Here is a 22814-nt window from a genome sequence, read left to right as displayed (position 1 = left end):
CCTACGAGGAGAGACTTGGGGAGCTGGGGATGGTTAGTTTGGTGAAGAGAAGGTTACGAGGTGACATGATAGCCACATTTAGATATTTGAAGGGATATCATGTTGGTGAAGGGAGCAAGCTTGTTTTCTGCGGCTCCAGAGACTAGGACATGGATTCAAGGTGCAGGAAAAGAGATTCCACCTAAACATCAGGAAGGACTTCCTGACCGTCAGGGCTGTTCAATAGGACCAGGAGCATTTAGTTTATCGAATCGGACCGGGATCATCAACCGACCGGATCAATCAACCCGACCTAATCAATCGGACGACCGGTAATCGAATCAATTCCATATTATTCCACTTATATACCGCCCTCCCCCGGGCTCAGGGCAGTTCACAACAATAACAACAGACAAGTGGATAGATAAAATATCGTACAGAGTACTGGTCCTCAGGTTAAAATACAGCGCTCAATTAACGTAACCATTTTAAAATATAGATGGCGTCCGACTATTAAAACTCCTCTAAGAAGGGAACAGCCTTAGTTGTTAACGGGCAATGGATTCAAGGTGAAGGAAAAGACATTCCACCTAAACATTAGGAAAAACTTCCTGACTGTCCGAGCTGTTCGACAGTGGAATGCACTACCTAGGAGTGAGATGGAGTCTCCTTCTTTGGAGGTTTTTAAACAGAGGCTGGATGAATACATCAGGAGTGCTTTGATTGTGTGCATGGCAGGGAGTTGGACTGGACGGCCCTTGTGGTCTCTACCAACTCTATGATTCTAACACTGCAGCTCAATCCTCAGGATAAAGGGGGAGGGGAGGGAAATCCATAGAACCTACTTAATCTAGTTTTTGCTAATATTTTTGGAAGCAGCATTATCTACTTTATTTGCAAACTGTGCACTTATAGAGATCGTCAGATCCATTCCGGCTGGGCTCTTTGAGCCGACCTGTATCCTCCTCGGTCAGATTAAATCCTCCGGCTTTAGTGGTACGCCTCTCAGCAACGGATTCTGTGTTGTAGATTAGCTGCAATTCCTAAACCTTGGGTAAGGCTTACTCAGAAGCGCTTTGGGGGTAATGATGAAAAAAAAAAAAAATTACATAATGGGTTTGCTAATATGGGGATACAATTTTAGGGCAATGGGTTGCCAAGGGATAGGGTTAGTGAAAAAAAAGGCGGGAATCACTTCTGTAGATGGATCTGTGTTCAGTTCTGTGTTCAGTTCTGGTCGCCACATCTCAAAAAGGATATTGAAGAGATAGAAAAAGTGCAGAGAAGGGCAACGAGGATGTTTGAGGGACTGGAGCACCTTCCTTATGAAGATATCAAAGGAAACAAAGACCAGGATACTTCTATTCAGATGCATTCACCTATTGACCTTGCTATCTTCATTGTTACTCCCAGTGGTGGGATTCAAAAATTTTAACAACAGGTTCCGAAGGTTGTGGGATTCAAACGGTGGCATAGCTCCAACAGGGCCTGGAGGGGTGCGCAGCAGTGGGGGTGTGGCCAGGGCAGTCCGGGGGCGGGGCATTCCTGGGCGGGGCTGTGGCAGTGACTCATGGCACGCGTGCCCCAGGTGCAGTTGTTATGCCATTTATATTTATCTGCTTTGTAGCACAGTAAGTTAATCAGGACTAGATAGTACACTTCTGTCTACATGTGTATTACTTACAGTTTGTGGAATTATAAGATGCTAAGGAGAAGTGAATAGAATATAGGTTACTCAAGCCTTTTCGACTTCCTCCTTAAATGACTGTTGATTGTTGCTTCATGTAGAGTAGTGTAGATATGGAAGAATTTGCAGATTAAAATTATCTTCTTTTCCTCTCTCTTCCCCTCCCATGATGTTCTTTTTTCTACTGTCTCCTAGTGCCTAACTTGTAAAAACCAACGCTTCTTCTCCTAATTTATGAGTTACTAAAATGAGTTAGCAACTTTAGGGGGCAGCATTATGCTGATGTATCTGTGCAAGGTAGATTGTTTTTAAAAATGAAAAAAGATCAGAGCAGCTTGCCACAGTAAGAGAGTGGTTACATACAATTAGTTATGTATAGACTAAAAAGTAGTGTGTGTGAAGTGCAATCCATTCACCCAGCACAACCCGATTCACCCAGTAATAATAACTGGACATCCTGAAAGGAGCACACAATGAAGTTAACACAGTTACATTTTAAGATCCCACTCAGTCACTTCAACATAGCTTCACAAGAAGGTATGTGATTTCTCAGGCAGTCAGTTCACATTACCTGTTGCTTGGTCACTATCTTTACCTTTCTCTATGCATAGACAGTGGTTTTCTCAACTGAAGTGTTTCTATCTGACGACTGACAACAGAAAACCTGAAATGTTAGGGCAGAGATTATAGTGACTTAACTGATATTTAGCCCCCTTCCTTTTATTTTTGCAGAAGCCCTGGGGGAGGGTGCTCTGGCTGGCATCCCCTTTCCCCAGGCAGCCTTTGCTCCACTCTACTGCAGAGCACTACTCATCCTGCTAGGGAGGGAAGACATCAACCTCAAGCCCAGGGTGGGAGCTGACAGCTGCTGCAATGGGACAGTGGAGCAGGCTGCCAGGGAACACAGGGGACCAGCGCTTTTGGAGCTGTGAATCATGGGGAATGTTGTTGCAGCTGCTTTCTGCCTATTCATTATCTATTGCCTTTTCTACTCAGAAGAGTAAGAAAACAGGAGATGGAAGAGCCAATGATGTGATGGGTTTGCCATCGTGTGTGTCATTCATCCGTGTGTCATTCATCCCACATGCAAGAATTTTTAATTTGGGGTGGACTGATACACTTGACAGAGTTAGCAGAAAACAGTCTGTGGTCATGCAGAGGAGTTTTCCTATGTGAGGTTTTGCATTGATCAAAGAGCAAAGGTTAACAAAGGGAATCTTTCCTCACATTGTATCTGAGTTGAAATGATTAGGCTTTAGCACAGGCAAGAGTCCTAAAACAATGGGATCTCCTTGGTAATCTCCCATTCAAATACTAACCAGAACAATCCCTACCCTAGCAACTGAGTTCCTGACAAAATCTGGCTTGCATGAGCTATCTAGGTTAGGGTACAGATATCTTAGGACTGCACATTCCCCACCCCGTTGTAAAAGAACAATGAAATTCTAAAATTAAATACAGCCCCCTAACTGTCAGTTGCTGTGGTCTGATGGGAAGTAATGGCTATTCAAAGGGAGCCCCATTATTTCATGTAGATGCAAACTAGGCTTAACAGCTCTGGATAGTACCCAGCATGATCTGCTTCAATATGCCCAGAATGTGCTTCAGAATCTCTTTCTTTTAAAGGATATAATTTATATACTTTCTCTGCAAACAGGAAAATATGAGGGTCCCAAACACATATTTGCTAAGGAGAGATCACAGAAAAAAATCCAGAAGGGAATACTGGCCACACAGAGTGAGGACTGGAGTCCTGGAGGGGACTCCAGCTGGGCACCCCACTGGCTTAGAGAGAGGCAGGGCCACTGCTTCTGGGACAGAGCTGGAGCCAAATGCTCCCCCCTCTAGAGAGAGAAGTAGTTTCAAGACACCCAGTAAAGGCAGGTGCCACCTAAGCAGTAAAGGTCCTGCCCAGTAAAGGCAGGTGTTTACAGGTCTAATCTGGAGGAACCGGGTTTGATTCCCCTCGCTCTGCCTCTTGAGCTGTGGGAGGCTTATCTGGGAATTCAAGATTAGCCTGGGCTACTCCCACACACGCCCAGCTGGGTGACCTTCCAGGCTAGTCCAGCTTCCTCAGAGCTCTCTCAAAGTCCCACCCACCTCACAGGGTTGTTTGTTGTGAGGGGGGAAGGGCAAGGAGATTGTAAGGGCCCCTTTGAGTCTCCACCTACAGGAGAGAAAGGGGGGATATAAATCCAAACTCTTCTTCTTCTTCTTCAGGTTGGCTTCTTAAGTCACATCTCTGGGAGTGGGCTAGAGCCTAGAGGGGACTCCAGCCAGGCACCCCGCTTGTTTGGGAAGGGCAGCGCTGCTTCTGAGGTGCAGAGCTGGGGCAAATCAACTCCCCTCTCCTCCCCCTTTGATAAGAAGCTTTTGAAGAGGCGCCCGCTCGGCAAAGCCAGGCACCTTGCTGCCTGGAAGAAAAGGCTTTAGAAGAGGGGTCTCTGGGGTGGGCTGGAGCCTAGAGGGGACTCCAGCCAGGCACCCTGCTTGTTTGGGAAGGGCAGGACCGCTGCTTCAGGTGCAGAGCTGGGGCAAATGCTCCCCTCTCCTCCCCCCCCCCCCCCACTTCGAGAAGAAGCTTTTGAAGATGCTCGCAAACCCGGGAGCCTCCTTGCTGCAGCTTTCACTCGGGCCCAAAAGGGGAAAAGTTCCCTCCTCCGAGAAAAGGCTTTTGAAGACGGCTGGCTAGCCACATCTCTGGGGCCGGCTGGAGCCTAGAGGGGACTCCAGCCAGGCACCCCACTGGCTTGGGAAGGGAAGGACCCCACGCTTCGGGTTGAGCTGGGGCAAATGCTCCCCTCTCTCCCCAGCCGAGGAAAGCTTTTTTGAAGGAAGCTCTCGGCAAAGCCAGGCACCTTGCTGCCTGGAAGGAAGAGCTTTAGAAGAGGGGTCTCTGGGGTGGGCTGGAGCCTAGAGGGACTCACAGCCAGACACCCGGCTGGCTTGGGAAGGGAAGGACCGCCCGCTTCAGGTGCAGAGCTGGGGCAAATGCTCCCTCCTCGAGAAGAAGCTTTGAAGAGGCTGCCTGCAGCCAGGCACCTTGCTGCCTGGAAGGAAAGGCTTTAGAAGAGGGGTCTCTAGTGGGCTGGAGCCTAGAGGGGACTTCAGCCGTGGCACCCCCCCGCTGGCTTGGGAAGGGAAGCGACCGCCTAGGTGCAGAGCTGGGGCAAATGCTCCCCAGAAGAAGATAAAATCGCGCACCACTTGCCCGCTTTACGCCTTTGCCTTTAAGGAAAAGTTACTAACTTTAGTAGCCTAAGATAAAAGGCTTCAGGGAACCTTCAGTTCAAAAATCACCTCCTGTTCTTCCCTAAGCTCTGCCTCCAGTGCTCTCCTCCGTGAAGCGCTTCCTAAGCTTTGCCTCGTGCTCCCCTCCCTCCTCAAGCGTTTCAAACACACGCCTACTTCCCCCTCTTTCTCCCATATGGGCGCAGAACCAATCTTTCATAGCTGCTGACGCTGGGCTGTAGTGATGCCCCTCTCCCGGAATCATCAAAGGGGATCTCATTGGATACTCAGTTTAAAATTCTTCCTCGGGCCACTAAACGCCAGCAACTCAAAGAAAAAAAAATGGGCAGAGAGGTTAATTAACAACCGGTTCGCCGAACTGAAGAAAATTTAACAACCACTTCTAGCGAACCGTTGCGAACCGGCTGCATCCCACCTCTGGTTACTCCCAGGCTACAGACTTCTTTGTGACTCACATGCCAGGCTACTCTATTCAGAGGGCCTCACCTTTTGACCTCACAGTACATATACTCCACTTGCTTTCCATTCCTACTATCAGATCCTCTGAAGATGCCAGCCACAGATGCAGGCGAAACGACAGGAGAGAATGCTGCTAGAACACGGCCAGACAGCCCGGAAAACACAGCACCCCAGTGATTCCGGCCGTGAGAGCCTTTGACAATACATTAAGGTGAGTATTGCCTGCTCAGGCTGGCAGCTGCTCTCCAGGGTCTCAGGCCAAGGTCTCACATCACCTGCTGTCTGGTCCTTTTACCTGAAGGTGCCAGGGAATTTTTAATTTTTATTACCTTAATGCCCTTCCCTTCCCAACAAAGCTTGGCCTCGAGGCAGCTTCCGGTTATTACTTCACCACATTAAAATATCATAAAAGCATACAATTTAAAATCAATTTTAACAACAGTATCCCAACAATTCAACATTAAAACATTACAGTGTTTCATTTCAATGCTGGCCAGGCAGATGTCCATTAAGAGACCCTGAAGCAGCCTGGAAATCTATCCATTCCTGTCTCCTTTTACCTGTGAAAGGGAGTCTCAGTAAACCACAAACTGAACATGAGTCAGGAGTGTGATACGGCGGCCAAGAAAGCCAATGCAATTCTGGGATGCATCAATAAGAGTACAGTGTTTAGATCGAGGGGGAGTAATAGTACCACTCTGCTCTGCATTGATACATATAATTCATAGTCCATCATAACGGCACAGATATTTAACCACACGCAGCTAATCTACAGTTTAGGCCGCGCTAACTGCGGAACGTTTGAAAGGCTCTGTCGGGCACTAATCAGGTATCACGTCTCCGCCAATGAGATATGAATTCTTGGGTTAGTTTTCTGATCTGAATGTACTCATCTACACACGCACAAACGACACAACCAAGCTAACGTTCAGCAAATAAACTCCGTGGAAGAACAATAAACAATAAGTAATAAACTTTGATGAAGAAATGCAAGCATGAGCCCAATTCTCCGCTCTGAAATAAATAAGACTTCGCAGCTTTGCTTTGGGGGGGGGGATTATTTCCCCTTTGTAAAACCTCATTAGATCCAACTGACAATATATATTGAAGATTACCCACATTTCCCACTTTAAGATATTGTGTACCGTTCTGGGCACCGCAATTCAAGAAAGATATTGACAAGCTGGAATGGGTCCAGAGGAGGGCAGCCAAAAGGGTCAAAGGTCTGGAATCCATGCCCTTCAAGGAGAGACTTGGGGAGCTGGGGATGTGTAGTCTGGAGAAGAGAAGGTGAAGGGACAGCAGTGAGGAGGAGGTTAAGAGCTCGTGTATCTAATCTGGAGGAACCGGGTTTGATTCCCTGCTCTGCCACCTGAGCTGTGGAGGCTTATCTGGGGAATTCAGATTAGCCTGTACACTCCCACACCCGCCAGCTGGGTGCCCTTGGGCTAGTCACAGCTTCTCGGAGCTCTCTCAGCCCCACCCACCTCACGGGGTGTTTGTTGTGAGGGGGGAAGGGCAAGGAGATTGTCAGCTCCTTTGAGTCTCCTGCAGGAGAGAAAGGGGGGATATAAATCCAAAGGGGGGATATAAACCCGGTTGGCAGCCGGCACCCCGCACACAATGCCGTGGCATGCCCCCAGAGACACAAGATACCCCATGTCCCCAACTTAGCCAGTCATATTCTCCACATACGCTGGAAAGCTAGGCTTCAGATCTGGGGGATGTCAGAAGACACTGGAGAAAAGTGGGGAAGCGACACGGAAGCCGGAGAACTTTTATCCTAGACCGACGGAATGCTAAAGAGCACATATTATGAACCACTCAGCGGGCCGTTTACAAGCACAAACGCTCCCCCTCCGTTTCAGGCCGCCCTATTATCTGCGTGGAGCTAAGCCTGCGAAGAGGGAAAGGGAAAGAAAGAGAGGGGAGTGAGTAAAAAGGGGCCCTTTCTTTGCGAGCCTGCGAGCAAGAACCCAGGAGGCCCCGCCGCTGTTCTTTTCCAAAGCCCTGCTCTCTCAAAGCAAACAGAAAGAGCATTCACGGCGGCGCGGACGGCCCTCCGAAAAAGCACGGCTATCTCCTTGGCACCGGGCTTAACGGCTCCCCCATCAGGAACAAGCTCTGCTGGACAGTTCCCTCGGGGCCAAGAAGAGCCAAGGTGAGCCGCTGGTAGAGGCAGCGAAGCCGATCCCAGCAGAAAGACCTGGGACGGTACACTCTGGGAAGGACAAACGATATTCTGCACAGGTCTTTTGCAACTCCTACTTTGCTGGCCAGGCATCCCGAGCGCTGCATTTAAGCCTTCCTGCGATTCCGGCCTGCAGTGAATCGTCTTAACCCAGAGATCAACTGGGGTGGGGGAGGTGGGGAGGGAAGGGTGCTATAATCTCCTTTACGGCCAAGATCTCTCTGGAAAGCACCTGGACCTCAGCGACGGCAGCCATAGAACGAGGGCTGTCGAAAGCTGAAGCGCTTCAGCCTCTCAGACCGAATCCAGCGTTTCCAAGGGTTTCTTTCAAGCAGGAGTTTCAAGTCCTCAAGACCGGCAGTTGCGGAAGACCAAAAGGGCCAGGGGGAGAAGAAGAAGAGTTTGGATTTATATCCCCCCTTTCTCTCCTGCAGGAGACTCAAAGGGGCTGACAATCTCCTTGCCCTTCCCCCCCTCACAACAAACACCCTGTGAGGTAGGTGGGGCTGAGAGAGCTCCGAGAAGCTGTGACTAGCCCAAGGTCACCCAGCTGGCGTGTGTGGGAGTGTACAGGCTAATCTGAATTCCCCAGATAAGCCTCCACAGCTCAGGTGGAGGAGCGGGGAATCAAACCCGGTTCCTCCAGATTAGATACACGAGCTCTTAACCTCCTACGCCACTGCTGCTCCCAGCACGGCAAAAATGGCTGCTGGCAATGTTCCCAGCAGCACCACAGGCCCACCTTGGAGTCTACAAGGGATGCCTCTCCATTGGCCCAGAGGCAGTTACAGGGCAGAATACAAACCAGGGCCCAAAGATCCCCAGAACCCACATTACAAAACTGGCAGTGGCAGGAAGCCCAGGACGGGGAAGAACGACGAAGAAGAGTTTGGATTTATACCCCACCTTTCTCTCCTGTAAGGAGACTCAAGGTGGCTTCCAAGCTCCTTTCCCTTCCTCTCCCCACAACAGACACCTCGCGAGGCCGGTGGGGCTGAGAGAGTTCTGAGAGAACTGTGACTAGCCCAAGGCCACCCAGCAGGAATGCAGGAGTGCGGGAACACATCTGGTTCCCCAGATAAGCCTCTGCCCCTCAGGTGGAGGAGTGGGGAATCAAACCCGGTTCTCCAGATTAGAATCCGCCTGCTCTTAACCACGACACCGCACTGGCAGATTCATGCAAGTCTGCAGGCTTTTCAGGTGTTTCGTTGACATCTGGTTTCTGAGTTCAAGGTTTTAAAGGTCCTGTTTTCAATTTGGTTGTCTCTCCCCCAGTCGCGACTCATCGTGCGAGTCCATTTTACGGTTTTAGGTTGTCAAACGGAAAGGGGTTTTCTGCTTCGTTAAATCTGTCAGTCTTCATGGCATGCATTTTTTGTTTTCCTACAACAGGTAAACATGGTTATCCCCTTGGGAGTGTTTAAGAGATGAAATCGATTGCGTCTCAGTAATATTTGGTTCACTGGATAAGCCTCTGCCACTCAGGTGGAGGAGTGGGGAATCAAACCCGGTTCTCCAGATTAGAATCCGCCTGCTCTTAACCACGACACCACGCTGGCTGAACGCAACACTAGTGTGGGCCCTGAACGACGCTTTCAGAACGAGACATTCTTCAGTCTTCAGCGCCGGCAACTTCCACCACTCCTGCTGGGCCCAGTTACCTCCTGGCCTACCGAACCTGGAATGAATGCCTTGCTGGATCAGCTGACCCAGCACAAGTCTCCTGTTTCCAGCTACCCAAAACTTGGCCAGCCCCAGGGCAATGGATCCACTACCCCTGCAACGGCTACCTGACATCAGAGAGCAGGATCTGGGCACGGTGGCTTGGGAGCAACCTTTAGTCACCACAGAAGAAGCAAAGCTTGGATTTATACCCCACCTTTCTTGGAGTTGGAAGAGACCACAAAGGGCCATCCAGTCCAACCCCCTGCCATGCAGGAACACACAATCAAAGCTCTCCTGACATATGTTCATCCAGCCTCTGTTTAAAAACCTTCAAAGGAGGAGACTCCGCCACCCTCCAAGGTAGCATATTCCAACATCCAACAGCCCTAACCATCAAGAAGTTCGTCCTACTGTTTAGGTGGAATCTCTTTTTCTTCACCTTGATCCCATGACTCCTGGTCCTTATCTCTGGAGCAGCAGAAAACAAGCTTGCTCCATCTACAATCTGACATCCCTTCAGATATTGAAACGTGACTATCATGTCCCTCCTTTACCTTCTCTTCTCTAGACTAAAGATACTCAGCTCCCTAAGTCACTCCTCATAGGCAGTTGTGGCGAACCTATGGCACTCCAGATGATCATGGACTACAATTCTCATAGTCCAGATGATCATGGACTACATGGTCTCATGGACTACAATTCTCATAGTCCAGATGATCATGGACTACATGGTCTCATGGACTACATGGTCTCATGGACTACAATTCTCATAGTCCAGATGATCATGGACTACATGGTCTCATGGACTACAATTCTCATAGTCCAGATGATCATGGACTACATAGTCTCATAGACTACATGGTCTCATGGACTACATGGTCTCATAGTCCAGATGATCATGGACTACATGGTCTCATGGACTACAATTTTCATAGTCCAGATGATCATGGACTACATAGTCTCATGGACTACAATTCCCATAGTCCAGATGATCATGGACGACATGGTCTCATGGACGACATGGTCTCATGGACTACAATTCTCATAGTCCAGATGATCATGGACTTCAATTCTCATTGGTTAACAAGTGTAAAGGGTACAGTTAGCAAGTGTGATTTGCATGTGTTGAGTGGAATGGCCAATTGGCCATGCTGGCAGGGGCTGATGGGAATTGTAGTCCATAACATCTGGAGTGCCAAAGGTTCGCCACCATGGACATAGGGTAAAAGGAGTGGGGAATCAAACTCAGTTTTCCAGATTAGAGTTGACTGCTTTCCACCACTACACACGCTGGCAAGCAGCTATTTAGAAGATTGGCTGAGGCCACACTTAGGGACAAAATCTGGCTGACATAAATCCCAATGACTGCCCAGGACCTCCATTTGCCTAAAGAAATTCTCTGGATTGTGGTCACTGCAAGTTCTTCATAACATAAGAACATAAGAACATCAGAACGAGCCTGCTGGATCAGACCAGAGTCCATCTAGTCCAGCACTCTGCTACTCGCAGTGGTCCACCAGGTGCCTTTGGGAGCTCACCTGCAGGATGTGAAAGCAATGGCCTTCTGCTGCTGCTGTTGCTCCTGAGCACCTGGTTTGCTAAGGCCTTTGCAATCTCAGATCAAGGAGGATCAAGATTGGTAGCCATAGATCAACTTCTCCTCTTCCATAAATCTGTCCAAGCCCTTCTTAAAGCCATCCAGATGAGTGGCCATCACCACCTCCTGTGGCAGCATATTCCAAACACCAATCACACGTTGCGTGAAGAAGTGTTTCCTTTTATTAGTCCTAATTCTTCCCCCCAGCATTTTCAATGAATGCCCCCTGGTTCTATATACTCGATGAAGACATTCTCCAAGAATCTTGATCCTAAAGGTACTTGAACACCTGGTCTCACTCCACCCGATTCCAAACATTCAAGGAAGTTTCCAAAGGAAACGTTCAGCAAAGCATAAGAGGGATCCTCCAACTTCTGCAGGAGTCTACCTTGAAGCTGTGGACAAGTCTACATCGGGACCACAAAACGTAGAGCCCAAACACAAATCAAAGAACATGAAAGGCATTTCAGACTACTTCAGCTAGAAAAATCAGCAATAGCAGAACACGAGATAAACCAAGCTGGACACAGAATGTTATCTGAAAACACAGAAATTCTGGACCACTGACAGTCGCTACGTCAGACTACACAGAGAAGTCACTGAAATCCACGTGGACAATTTCAACAGAAAGGAAGAAACTATGAAAATGAACAAAATTTGGCTAACCAGTGCTGAAAAACACTAGAATCAAGACAATGGTTAGTGAACCCCACCCAGACACAGGATGTCTCTCTGCAGGAAGCAATTAAATGAATTAAAATGCCAGGCAACTACTATGCATCTGCCAGCCACAGATGCAGGCGAAACGTCAGGAGAGAATGCTGCTATAACACGGCCATACAGCCCGGAAACTACACAGCACCCCAGTGATTCCGGCTGTGAAAGCCTTCGACAATACCCTCACTAATTGATTATGCAACTTCATTGATACTTACATGTGCTAAAATGGGTGGATTCCACTCAACACATGCAAATCACACTTGCTAACTGCACCCTTTACACTCGTTAACCAATGCAAATGGTTCTTTCTCCCACCCTGGACATTCCACGGGTATATATACTCCACTTGCTTTACTACCATCAGATCCTCTGAAGATGCCGGCCACAGATGCCGGCAAAACGTCAGGAGAAAATGCTACTGGAATACAGCCAAACAACCTGGAAAACCCACAACACCCTAACTTTCCAAAGCTGTTGCAAGAAACCACAAATACAAGTGTGGATTACTGCAAATTGTGGTCAGTGTACAAATTATCCACTTATGGCACTCATCATGAGCAGCAGTGGCGTAGGAGGTTAAGAGCTCGTGTATCTAATCTGGAGGAACCGGGTTTGATTCCCAGCTCTGCCGCCTGAGCTGTGGAGGCTTCTCTGGGGAATTCAGATTAGCCTGTGCACTCCCACACATGCCAGCTGGGTGACCTTGGGCTAGTCACAGCTTCTCGGAGCTCTCTCAGCCCCACCTACCTCACAGGGTGTTTGTTGTGAGGGGGGAAGGGCAAGGAGATTGAGTCTCCTGCAGGAGAGAAAGGGGGAATATAAATCCAAACTCTTCTTCTTCTTCTTCTTCTTCATGGTAATTCTTAAACTGGACCCTAGTGGTGGTGCTTCACCCCCACCAGAGATCTTCTGCCCTGGTTTAAGCCACCAAAGAAAACCTTGAACCATGAGGAAAGGCAAGATATACATTTTAATTAACAAATATAAAGATAACTCTCACACCTGGCACACAACTATCCTCAAGCCACTCAAAAGTGGCGCATTCTCACTTGGGGGCGACACACAGAAGCATCTAATCCAGGGTTATTAAACATGCAGTCCAGGGACCAGATCCAGCCTCTTGGGCGGCCTTGCTCATCAGGCGCACGAGTCCCCTGAGGCAACCCCACTCCTTGCCCCTAATCTGGCCAAGCGGAAGGGAGGGGGAGTTGCTTCAGCTGGCTGGAAGGCCTGATAAACCCCCTCAAGGCAGACACCCCACTTGCCGCAGCCTCGGCAGTCCAGGCACCCCCCCCCCAGTGCAAATCAGTTGAGGCAGCCCCCCCCCACACTCCATCCTGGGCCCAGCCCAACCAATTTATGTCATATCCAGCCCCCGTTACAAATGAGTTCGACACCTCTGAACTAATCCATCTTTAGCAGTTCTTCCCGACCATTTTCACCGCAAGTTCCACTTGGCAGCCCATTGCCCTAATTCAGTGGTGGCGAACCTACGGCACGGGTGCCAGAGGTGGCACTCAGAGCCCTCTCTGTGGGCACACGCAAACAGAGTGCCCCCCCCCCCCCACATCTAGGCTGGCCTGGGCCGCTGGGCTTGATTATTAGCATTAAACCTAAGACCTAGTTTTGGGGAAGCAGTGTAGGTAACCCTGTCAAGCGCTGTTAAACCCCACTGATTTTCATGCAAAGAACTAAAGCGCGATCCTTTACCTAGGAGTAAGCTCGGTTGCTGGCAATGGGGCTTGCTTCCGAGTAAACCCTCCTAGGGTCGTGATTCACCCGTTCGAAGAGTTGCACGGTTGCTTCAAAGCAAAGCCACCGACTACCACCAAGCTTACTCCTGAGTAACGCGCGCCTCGGAACCAACCATTTTTTCTAAACTAAAACCTCAGTATTCAGGTTAAATTGCCGCGTTGGCACTTTGCGATGAATAAGTGGGTTTTGGGTTGCAGTTTGGGCACTCGGTCTTGAAAAGGTTCGCCATCACTGAGATAGAACTTTCTACAAAGCTGAGAAAAGCCCCAGATTTGCAGGGGGGGGAAATAACAGAAATCTCTCGCTCTTACACATACATATGTGGGGTTAAAACCCCCCAAATACTAAAGCAGCACTTGTACCTTTAAGAAGCAAATGCGCTCTGCAGTGGCCAAAGCTGGGGTTGATAGGCCAGCACAACAATATTGCCACTCTTCAAGTCGGTTCGCCATCACTGCCCTAAGTTATACTCCCATATTAGAATTTTTTTAAAAAATACTTTTAAGCTTAACTGAAAACAATGACAAAAACTGCAGGTTGTTGCGGGTTTTCCGGGCTGTGTGGCTGTGGTCTGGTAGAAAACCCACAACAACCAGTTGAATCCGGCCATGAAAGCCTTCGACAATACGCAAAAACTGCAGTTCGTCGAGAAAACGGGGAACAAATGCCTGGTCAAACGCTACACAAAGGCAGCCTGTGCTCCAATGGGCACAAAGTGGAGGAGACCAAGAGCCTGCCAAGAGGCACATGCGCACTGCAGAGACACGCTCACCAAAATAGCCAAGTTAAGGAAGGGAATGCATGCTTTCCTCAAAGTTACATAACAAAGGAAACCCACACCACCACTCGTCGTAACACTGAATTAGTTTCACAACTTTTGACTTGTGTTTTGTCTTACACTGTTGGCATTCATGCATCTTTCCCTTTCACTATATAATTTTTGGCATACCCCCAGATGTTCTGGCACGTACCCTTGGGGGTAAGCCACAGCACCACAACACACAACACACGCCTTTATTGGCATATAAAACTGGCCAAATTTTTAAAACAAAACAAGGTTAAGAAATACAGTTAAAAATACTAATTTCCAGTATAAAATTTGCAAGTTCTACAAAAGAGCACATCAGAGCTGTTCAGGAGATCGGGTATCTTATAACACTCGTGCCACTGAGAACATTGCAAGAAAATGGAATTCATGTATTTCATGCGTATCTTATTGTATTTGGGGCACAGAAACAAAGAATGGTCAAGTGTTTCAACCGTAGTCATATCACATGAACAAACTCTTTTAGCACGTTCCATATTTTTAAATCTTCCCTCCAGCAGAGCTGATGGCAGCACATTACATCTTGCAGTAGCCAAGGCTCTCCTCTGGGTTTAAGCGTATCCCAGTGTGGGAACCACTGATCTACAGAAATCCTAGAATCAAGAACCAAGTTAATCAGGGGATGGAAGTGCCCTCCCGTTAGAAGCAGGAAGTCTGCCGTTCTCTCTCACCAGGTTCTCCCCGGCTGAAAGTTCTGTATCAAAGGCCTCCCTCCCTCCTTATAGGCAAGCAGACTTTCTGTATGTTTTCCTTGCAACTCTGAGAAATGGGGAAACGTAGAGGGCAGAGCCCAGTGTTCCACACTGATTTACCTGGAAGCAAGTTCCACTGTGCATTCAGAAGCACAGACTTTGGGTTTAAGCAGCCATCATCTCCCTACTACAGTGGTGACGAACCTATGGCACGGGTGCCAGAGGTGGCACTCAGAGCCTTCTCTGTGGGCACGCTCAGAGTCACCCCTCCACACACGCATCTAGGCTGGCCTGGGCAGCTGGGCTCGATTATTAGCATTAAACCAAAGACCTAGTTTGGGGGAAGCAGTGTCGGTAACCCTGTTAAGCACTGTTAAAACCCATTGATTTTCATACGAAGAATTAGTGCGATTCTTTACCTGGGAGTAAGCTCGGTTGCTGGCAAAGGGCCTGCTTCTGAGTAAACCCTTCTAGGGTCACGATTCGCCCGTTGAAAGAGTTGCACGGTTGCTTCAGAGCAAAGCCACCAACTACCACCAAGCTTATTCCTGAGTAACGCACGCCTCGGAGCCAACCGTTTTTCCTAAACTAAAACCTCGGCATTCATATTAAATTGCTGTGTTGGCACTTTGCGATAAATAAGTGGGTTTTGGGTTGCAATTTGGGCACTCTGTCTCGAAAAGGTTCACCATCACTGCCCTACTACCTCCCTGCCCATGTCAGCATGGTTCCTTCTCACGAGATTTTTACACTGTTCTACCCGCCCCGCCCCCTACAAATGTTTGCAGCTCAACATATTTGTTGAAGCACCTTAAAAGGTAGTGGCTCCGGGTCAAGGATTTGGGGCGTTTGGGTCGAGTATGGGTCTAGCCATTTGGGTTGAGCATTTTAATCATTTATTGTATTATATTCATCTATGGCTGCATACTGAATTTGGAATATTATTTTTAGGTTGGGAGCCGCCCTCAGTCTGGCCTTTGGCTGGGGTAGGGCGAGATAAAAATCAACATAAAGTAAAAGAATCCCTCTGCAATGCACCTTCTTGGCACACCCCCGTAGGGATTACATGGATTAAACCCGCAAAGGCTCACATCTGGAGAATCCTGCCAAGAGTCCGGGGGGGGGGGGGGACTGAACTCAGTGACCTTCTGGCTATTTCCAGAGCTACCCTTCCGTTTATATAACCCTAGCAAATCGGAACAGCCACAACGTACCTGGGCAGCCAACTCAGCCAGGCCTTTTGCATTGCCTGCAGCGGACGAGTTCTTGCCAGAAGAAAAGCCAGGCTGTTTGGCTTGTCAGAGGCAAGTTTTGGGATGCAAAGTGAAGTCGCCCTCCTAAATGCAAGCCAAAAAGTGAATTCTGCCAGCAGGGCTGGAGCTTTACAGGTAGCCAGGTGAGAACAGCTCCATCCCTTTGCATGGAAAACAGCTTTTTGCCCACATCCCCTGCAATGCCAGAGATCACTCAACACTCCCCCCCCCCCTCCAGAAATACTACATGCAGGTAGTAAAACCAGCCTTACCGTATTTGCACAAAGCATTGCGCCCCGCCATTCAGGACACACCGTCAATATCTCCATACACAGTTCAAAGATACCGTATGATAAAGCAAACCCCTGCAGAGCTACCGCATTTCACCAATAAAGCGCGCCGACAATTTGCGGGCATGCCTCCCCGCCAGCATTGAGGCGGTACCGTATTTCCCCACATAGCCGCGCCGCGATTCTACAACACCCCCTTACCTGGTACCGTATTCCCCCCTGTGAAGGGCCCCCAACACTGAATTACCGTATTGACCTCTCTGGCGCCCCCACATATTTCCCCTCCCCTCTCCGAGTCGGATACAGCTTGAAGCCCTTCAGGATCTCCTTGGCCCGCTGCTCCTCTTGGTCCGACATGGTCCCGGCTCGGCGCCCCCCAGCCCAAGCTGGGCTGGCTCGCAGGCCTGAACGAGGCCGGGGCGGGGCGGGGGGGACAGAGGCAAGAGCGCGCCGGCTCAGACCCCGCTGCGCCCGCCACTACCCAGCTCGACCAACCACCCAAGGAGGTCCCGGCCGAGCCAGCCAATCAGAGCTCGCCGCTCCCGCCTTTCCTGGTGTTACGGAGAGCTCTTTCGACCAATCCCAAGCGAGGCAGCCGCACCCAGCTGGTCGTTAAGGAAGGGACCCTTCCACAGCAACGCCGGGAGGTGGCGGACGGGAGTCGCCGCGGGACAATCCCCGCCGAAAGGAGCGGAGGGGCTCGTTCGCGCCGGCTAGCCTCGGCCAGAGGGGGCGCTGTCGAGCAAGGGAGCCGTTAGCTGAGCGCGGCCTCTGGGGGCAAAACCCGCAGCCCTCGACACGTGTCTGCGTTCACACAATACGCGGAACAGAGGAAAACTTAGTGGGGGCGTCGTCCCTGACTGCGTTTAGATTTTTTTTTGTACAAATGGGAATAAAGAGAGGAGTTTGGGATGAAACACGTAAACATGTCTCCTTATGTAAACACGTGTCTGCTGTGCCTGTTGAAAGCACCAAAAGCAGGTTTACAGCTGAGCATCCAGAGCCCAAAAGTAATGAAGCTGGGGAAACTGAATTGGATCAGGGCTTTGTCTTCCTTGGCTCCCTCTATCACCAACCCAAAGAGAGAGGGCAGCCGAAAAATCAGGAGGAGTTGGAGACTGGGAGGGGTAGAGGTGAAGGAGCTAGAAGAAATCCTTCCTTAAGTGTGTAAGGATGTGATACTGTAACCGCTGCTGCTCGGGTAACAATAAGTGATTTCAGCTCAGCTCAGCAACGTAAATGAGGCGCAGGAAGCCGATGGTCTTTAGAGCAAAAGGGTTTTATTCGGAGATGGTGGTCACAGCTCGGACAGGAGAATCGCGCTCTTGCAACCCAGTGCAAGAACTTTTATTTCCAAACTTCAAAAGGGGCAAAGGGGCAGGTAAAAGGGGAGGTGAGGGGGCAAGTCCCTCACCAAACACTAATAAGAAAACAACAATACAAAAGCAAAATACAATGACAACTTCTGAGTGGGATTACCAAATCCCGCTGTCAAACGTCTTCTCGCGGGATCTCGCAGTGGTGCTGAAGGGAGAGCAGATAACAGTCCATTCAGAAAATCCAGGTGGGCTCGCCACTGCACCCAGCCATCTTCTTATCAGATGGCTGTTCCCTTCAGTAATACCCTGAGGCTCCCGCCTCTCATCGTTGCAACAAAGAAAAGTTCAAACTGTCCAATGGTGGTCCCTGCACGTCTTCCAACGGCTGGGGACCTCTGGGTGCTGGCAACAGATTTGATTTTCAAGTCCAAAGAGGGTCTTTGTCTTTGTTAAGGAGTCGGCTGAGTGTTGGTCTAAGCTGCATTCCAGAGCCAACTTTCTTGTCCCATAATATCAGCTTTTACAGGCTACTGCTTTTGCTAACAGACACACATTTCAAAAATAACATTTCTAAACTTAAACATTAGGGAAACCTTAAGGGATAAATACATATACTTATAGGCAAGACTTTCCTAAGTTAACAATAACAGAACCTTAAACTAACTGGACAACTTGGTCAAACTAAAATCCTAAGCAGTAAGAAAATCATAAATTCAACTCTAAAGGGGGTTTTATTACATCCTAAGATGGCACAAACAAGAGGGAAACCATATGTCGTTGGCACAATCATGTATTTGCGACCTCTGCAAGGTTTATGAAGGCTTCTGAGCCACACAAGTCTCCGCGTCCGGGTATGGAGCCAGTGTAGTCAGGCAACCTGACTCAGGAAAATATTTTGTTTATTTTCCTGGGCGGTAACAATACTGGCAACCAAGATCAAGAGAATTCATGCCATGGCATTCCTTATTTACTACGTGCAGGTATGAAAGTTGGACAGCGGGGGAAGTGGACAGGAAGAAAGTTCATTCATTTGAAATGCGGTGGAGGAGAGTTGTATGGATCCTGGGCCTCACCAAGAAGACAAAATAGCGGGTTCCAGATCAAATTAACCCTAAACTTTCCCTAGAATGACTGAACTTATTATATTTTGGTCACATTATGAGCACACAAGAGTCATTGGAAACGACAATAACGCCAGGAAAAGTTATGAACAGATATTGCAAACAGACGGTCAAGAGTTGCTGTGTGGTTTCCACACAGCACCGCACCCCAGTGATTCTGGCCGTGAAAGCCTTCGACAAGACGGTCAAGAGCTTACTCATTTGTTATCAGCTAAGATATAAATAACTGGCTCACTAGAGACTTAGTGCTGTTTTGGAATTAAATGTTAGAAGGCAGCAACTTTTTAAACTATGTAATGTTCTCTCTGAATGATATTAGTGTTGTAATTTTACATTAGGCAGCCATGAAGGAGCTAGAAAAGATACTGAAGTGGAAGGATGTATCATTTGCAAACAATATCAAGTTTAATGTATTGGAGGCTTTCACGGCCAGATTCAACTGGTAGTGGTGGGTTTTCCGCTGTGTGGCCATGGTCTGGCATGTATTACACACAGTGTTACACACTGGAAACAGTGTGTAACAGACTTCCCTCTGTGATGCACCTCTGAAGATGCCAGCCACAGATGCAGGTGAAACGTTAGGAACAAGATCCACCAGACCACGGCCACACAGCCCGGAAAACCCACCACAACCAATATCAAGTTAATGAATGCCTATATGGGTATGAAAGCTGACAGGAAGAAAGTAGATTCCTTTGAAATGTAGCATTAGAAGAGAGGGTTACGGATACCGTGGACTGCCAAAACCCCCAAATAAGTGCGTCCTAGGTCAAATCAAGGCTGAAATGTCCCTAGAAGCTAAAATGCCTAAATGGAAGCTGTCATAATTTGGTCACATCATGAGAAGACAAGAGTCCCTGGAAAAGGCAGTTGTGATAGAATAGTACTGTAAAACTAGCAAAGTCACATATGACTGTGAAAAGCATCGTTGCCTTTTGATCTCCTGGAGGGAGGACAGGAAACTATGCAGAGGTGCCAGGATGAAACTTCAAAGGCCTAAGTTACCTCATGGCCTGAACAGAGTTTTCCTGAGAGAGGGAAAACAAAGGTTTTTGAATTCCATCTTGAGACGTGGTCAGAGAAGCATCTCTGGGCCATGGGTTCCCGGAATGGGGACAAAGAACCAAAAGGAATGTAACCAGTTGAGAATCTCTCTCTGCATTTATGTTTTATTTCTTTTATTTCTGTTTTTCAATAAAAATCGTTGAGACCTCAGCTGTTTGGAGTTATTGGAGAAAAGGACCCAGGTTTTACTGAAACAAGCGTGGCTCTCCCAGGCTTGCTTTCATGATATGGTGTTAGCAGTGGGATAAGAGTGGCTCTCCCAAGCTTAATCTCAGCCTCAGTCGTCATAGCAGTAATGTCCGGAAAAGTTGAAGGCTGCAGGAAAAGAGAAAGACACAACGTGAGATGGATTGACTCACTCAAGGAAGCCACACCCCTCAGTTTGGAAGACTGTCCAAGGCCGTTAACCAGAGGATGTTTTGGAGGTCATTGATTCGTAGGATCACTATGAGTTAGAAGTGATATGATGGCATGAAGAAGATGAAGAAGAAGAAGAGTTGGATTTATACCCCCCTTTTTTTCTCCTGCAAGGAGACTCAAAGGGGCTTACAATCTCCTTTCCCTTCCCCCCCCACAACAACCCCCCTGTGAGGTAGGTGGGGCTGAGAGACCTCCAAAGAACTGTGACTAGCCCAAGGTCACTCAGCTGGCGTGTGTTGGAGTGCATAAGCTAATCTGGTTCACCAGATAAGCCTCCACAGCTGAAACGGCAGAGTGGGGAATCAAACTCTGTTCCTCCAGATTAGAGTACACCTGCTCTTAACCACTATGCCACTGCTGCTCCTTAACACACACATGCCAAACGTCTCGCGTGCCTGATTTTCAAGAATGATCCTCATGTGAATCTGTTTCAGGAGAAATGCACAACAGCCCTGCGGTATTTTCAAGAGCAACACAATCTTATCTAGTGTACGCTTTTGTGGATTAGAGAAGAGCCTCGAGCTCGGCAACCCTGGTTAACCGCTGTGTGATGCCAGGATGCTGGACTAGGTGGATCACTGGCCAGTTCTAGCTCTTGTGTGTTCTGCTCTCCATTGTTTTCATCCATTTAGCAGGTCACTAAGAGCAAACAGACCTCAAGAGCTGAGGAAGCAATCGTAAAACAGAGTCCATCTTTGAAAGGCTAATCGATTGCTTATTGTTCAAATCAGCTGGTGGCCACCAAGGAGTCATATTTTATTGAGTCAGATGACTCTACCACTTTACCTTAGTTGCCCTATAGTGCAGTCCTAAATAGAGTTACATTTTTCCAAGCCGTTCGATTTCAATTGGTTTCAGAACGGTGTAACTCTGCTTAGGATAGCCCTGTTAAGAATACAGAGTGCTTTCCTGTTCTAAACAAATCAATAGAGCATCTTTAAATTATGATACGTTCTTGTGGCTTCATATCTAGGCTGTCAGCTGCCTTCGGCTCCTTAAGGAAGAAAAGTGGCTAATAAACATTTTACAATAATAATGATAATGTGAAAAACCTATGATCATATTGTTGGTTCTGAACTGAAGTTCTGTACCTAAGATTTCTCTTTTATTGTTGGTCCATTGGGTCTAAAACCAAATTAAATTCTCCTTCCAATACACTAGGACAGAAACACACCATTTTTACTCAAGCCGATTTATCTGGCAAACCTTCCATCAGCTCAATTAAATCTAGATTTTATTTTTAAGGAACCTGTAGAAAACAAGACTTCGTCAACAAGGATGAAGCTTGGCTCCTGTCTGTATTTAAGAATGAGGAAAAGGAAAGATCAGCTGGAGAAATTATTTTTTTACTATTATTACTATTATTACTATTATTATTATTATTTACATTTGATAACCCGCTCACCCCCAAAGGGCTCTGAGCGGTGTACTAAGGCCACATAGGCCGATAAAACAATAAATTATGGATAACCACTATAATACTAAATCTTTAAAATAACAAGGCAGCATCATAAAATCTTAGCTAAAAATTACATTAATATGAATGGTGTCCGGTCCCAAGGCTGGGGGGGGGGGGGGGGGACCCTACTGCTGAAGATGGAACTACAATGTATACCCCACCTTTCTCCCCAGTGTTGTCTCCAAGTTGCTTACCTCTATCTCCCTTTAATTCTTACAACAACCTTGTGAGGTAGGTGAGGCTGAAAGAGTGTATCTGGTCCAAGATCACTCAGTAAATTTCTTTCAGCAGAATGGGGATTTGAATTTGGAGTCTCCTAAAATCCTAGTTCAATACTCTGATCCTTATGCCATCTTATCAGCCTTAACTGAAAATAGAAAACAGCCAGATAATATCATCCAATCTTCTATTCCTGGCAGTTAGCTAAGTTTGGGGACATTATGTTATTATTGCTGGTGATACATTTCTATATTCCTCTATATTCCTCAAAATATTTTGATGATTCTCTCCATGACTGAATTTGTAGAACAGGGGATCCCAAATAAATAGGGTTAACTGGGGAATTACCAGTGCGCATTACCAGTGATTAGGTTAAAGTTGATATTTTTCCATTTTGGTAGCCTGAAACTTACCACAACGTTATGGTATGTGCCATGATATATATATAAAAGAGTAAAAGTTTACAAAAAGGTCATCTTCCAAGTTAGCAGAAGTTTGCAAAACCCAGAGGACGGAGACAGTCAGTCTAGGGGCAAGAAGTAATGACAGTTAACCTTTAACATGATTAGTGAATTCAACTATGATTAACATTATTATCCCATCTAGCAAACATGGTCCTCCCCTCTTCCGTGATTCATCCCCACAACAACCCTGCAAGTTAGGTTGGACAGAGAGTGACTGACTTAGAGTTAGCTGGGGAGCTTCATGGTAGAGTGAAGATTTGAACTCAGGTCTTCCTGAGCCCTTCGGGGGTTGGGCGGTATAAAAATCCCATAAATAAATAAATAAAATAATAGTCCCACCACTCTAATCACTACGCTGGCTCTTACATTTCTGTGTGATCA

At 47.7% G+C, this 22814-nt stretch overlaps 1 protein-coding gene across 1 annotated transcript in view; it reads right to left on the bottom strand.

Annotated features, from left to right (window-relative positions):
- The window catches only part of PDE6D (phosphodiesterase 6D), a 47928-nt gene extending 31053 nt beyond the window's left edge, over positions 1-16875 (bottom strand). The window contains exon 1 of the mRNA XM_048505516.1: positions 16671-16875. Coding sequence (XP_048361473.1) covers positions 16671-16723 — 53 coding nt within the window. The 5' untranslated portion in view covers positions 16724-16875. The remainder of the gene's footprint in view (positions 1-16670) is intronic.
- Between the last annotated feature and the right edge of the window lie 5939 nt (positions 16876-22814).

The sequence above is a fragment of the Sphaerodactylus townsendi genome, linkage group LG08 (assembly GCF_021028975.2).
Source record: "Sphaerodactylus townsendi isolate TG3544 linkage group LG08, MPM_Stown_v2.3, whole genome shotgun sequence".
NCBI classification, from domain to species: Eukaryota; Metazoa; Chordata; class Lepidosauria; order Squamata; family Sphaerodactylidae; genus Sphaerodactylus; species Sphaerodactylus townsendi.
The sequence above is the reverse complement of the archived record's forward strand: the minus strand, read 5'-3'. Positions and strand labels throughout refer to the sequence as shown.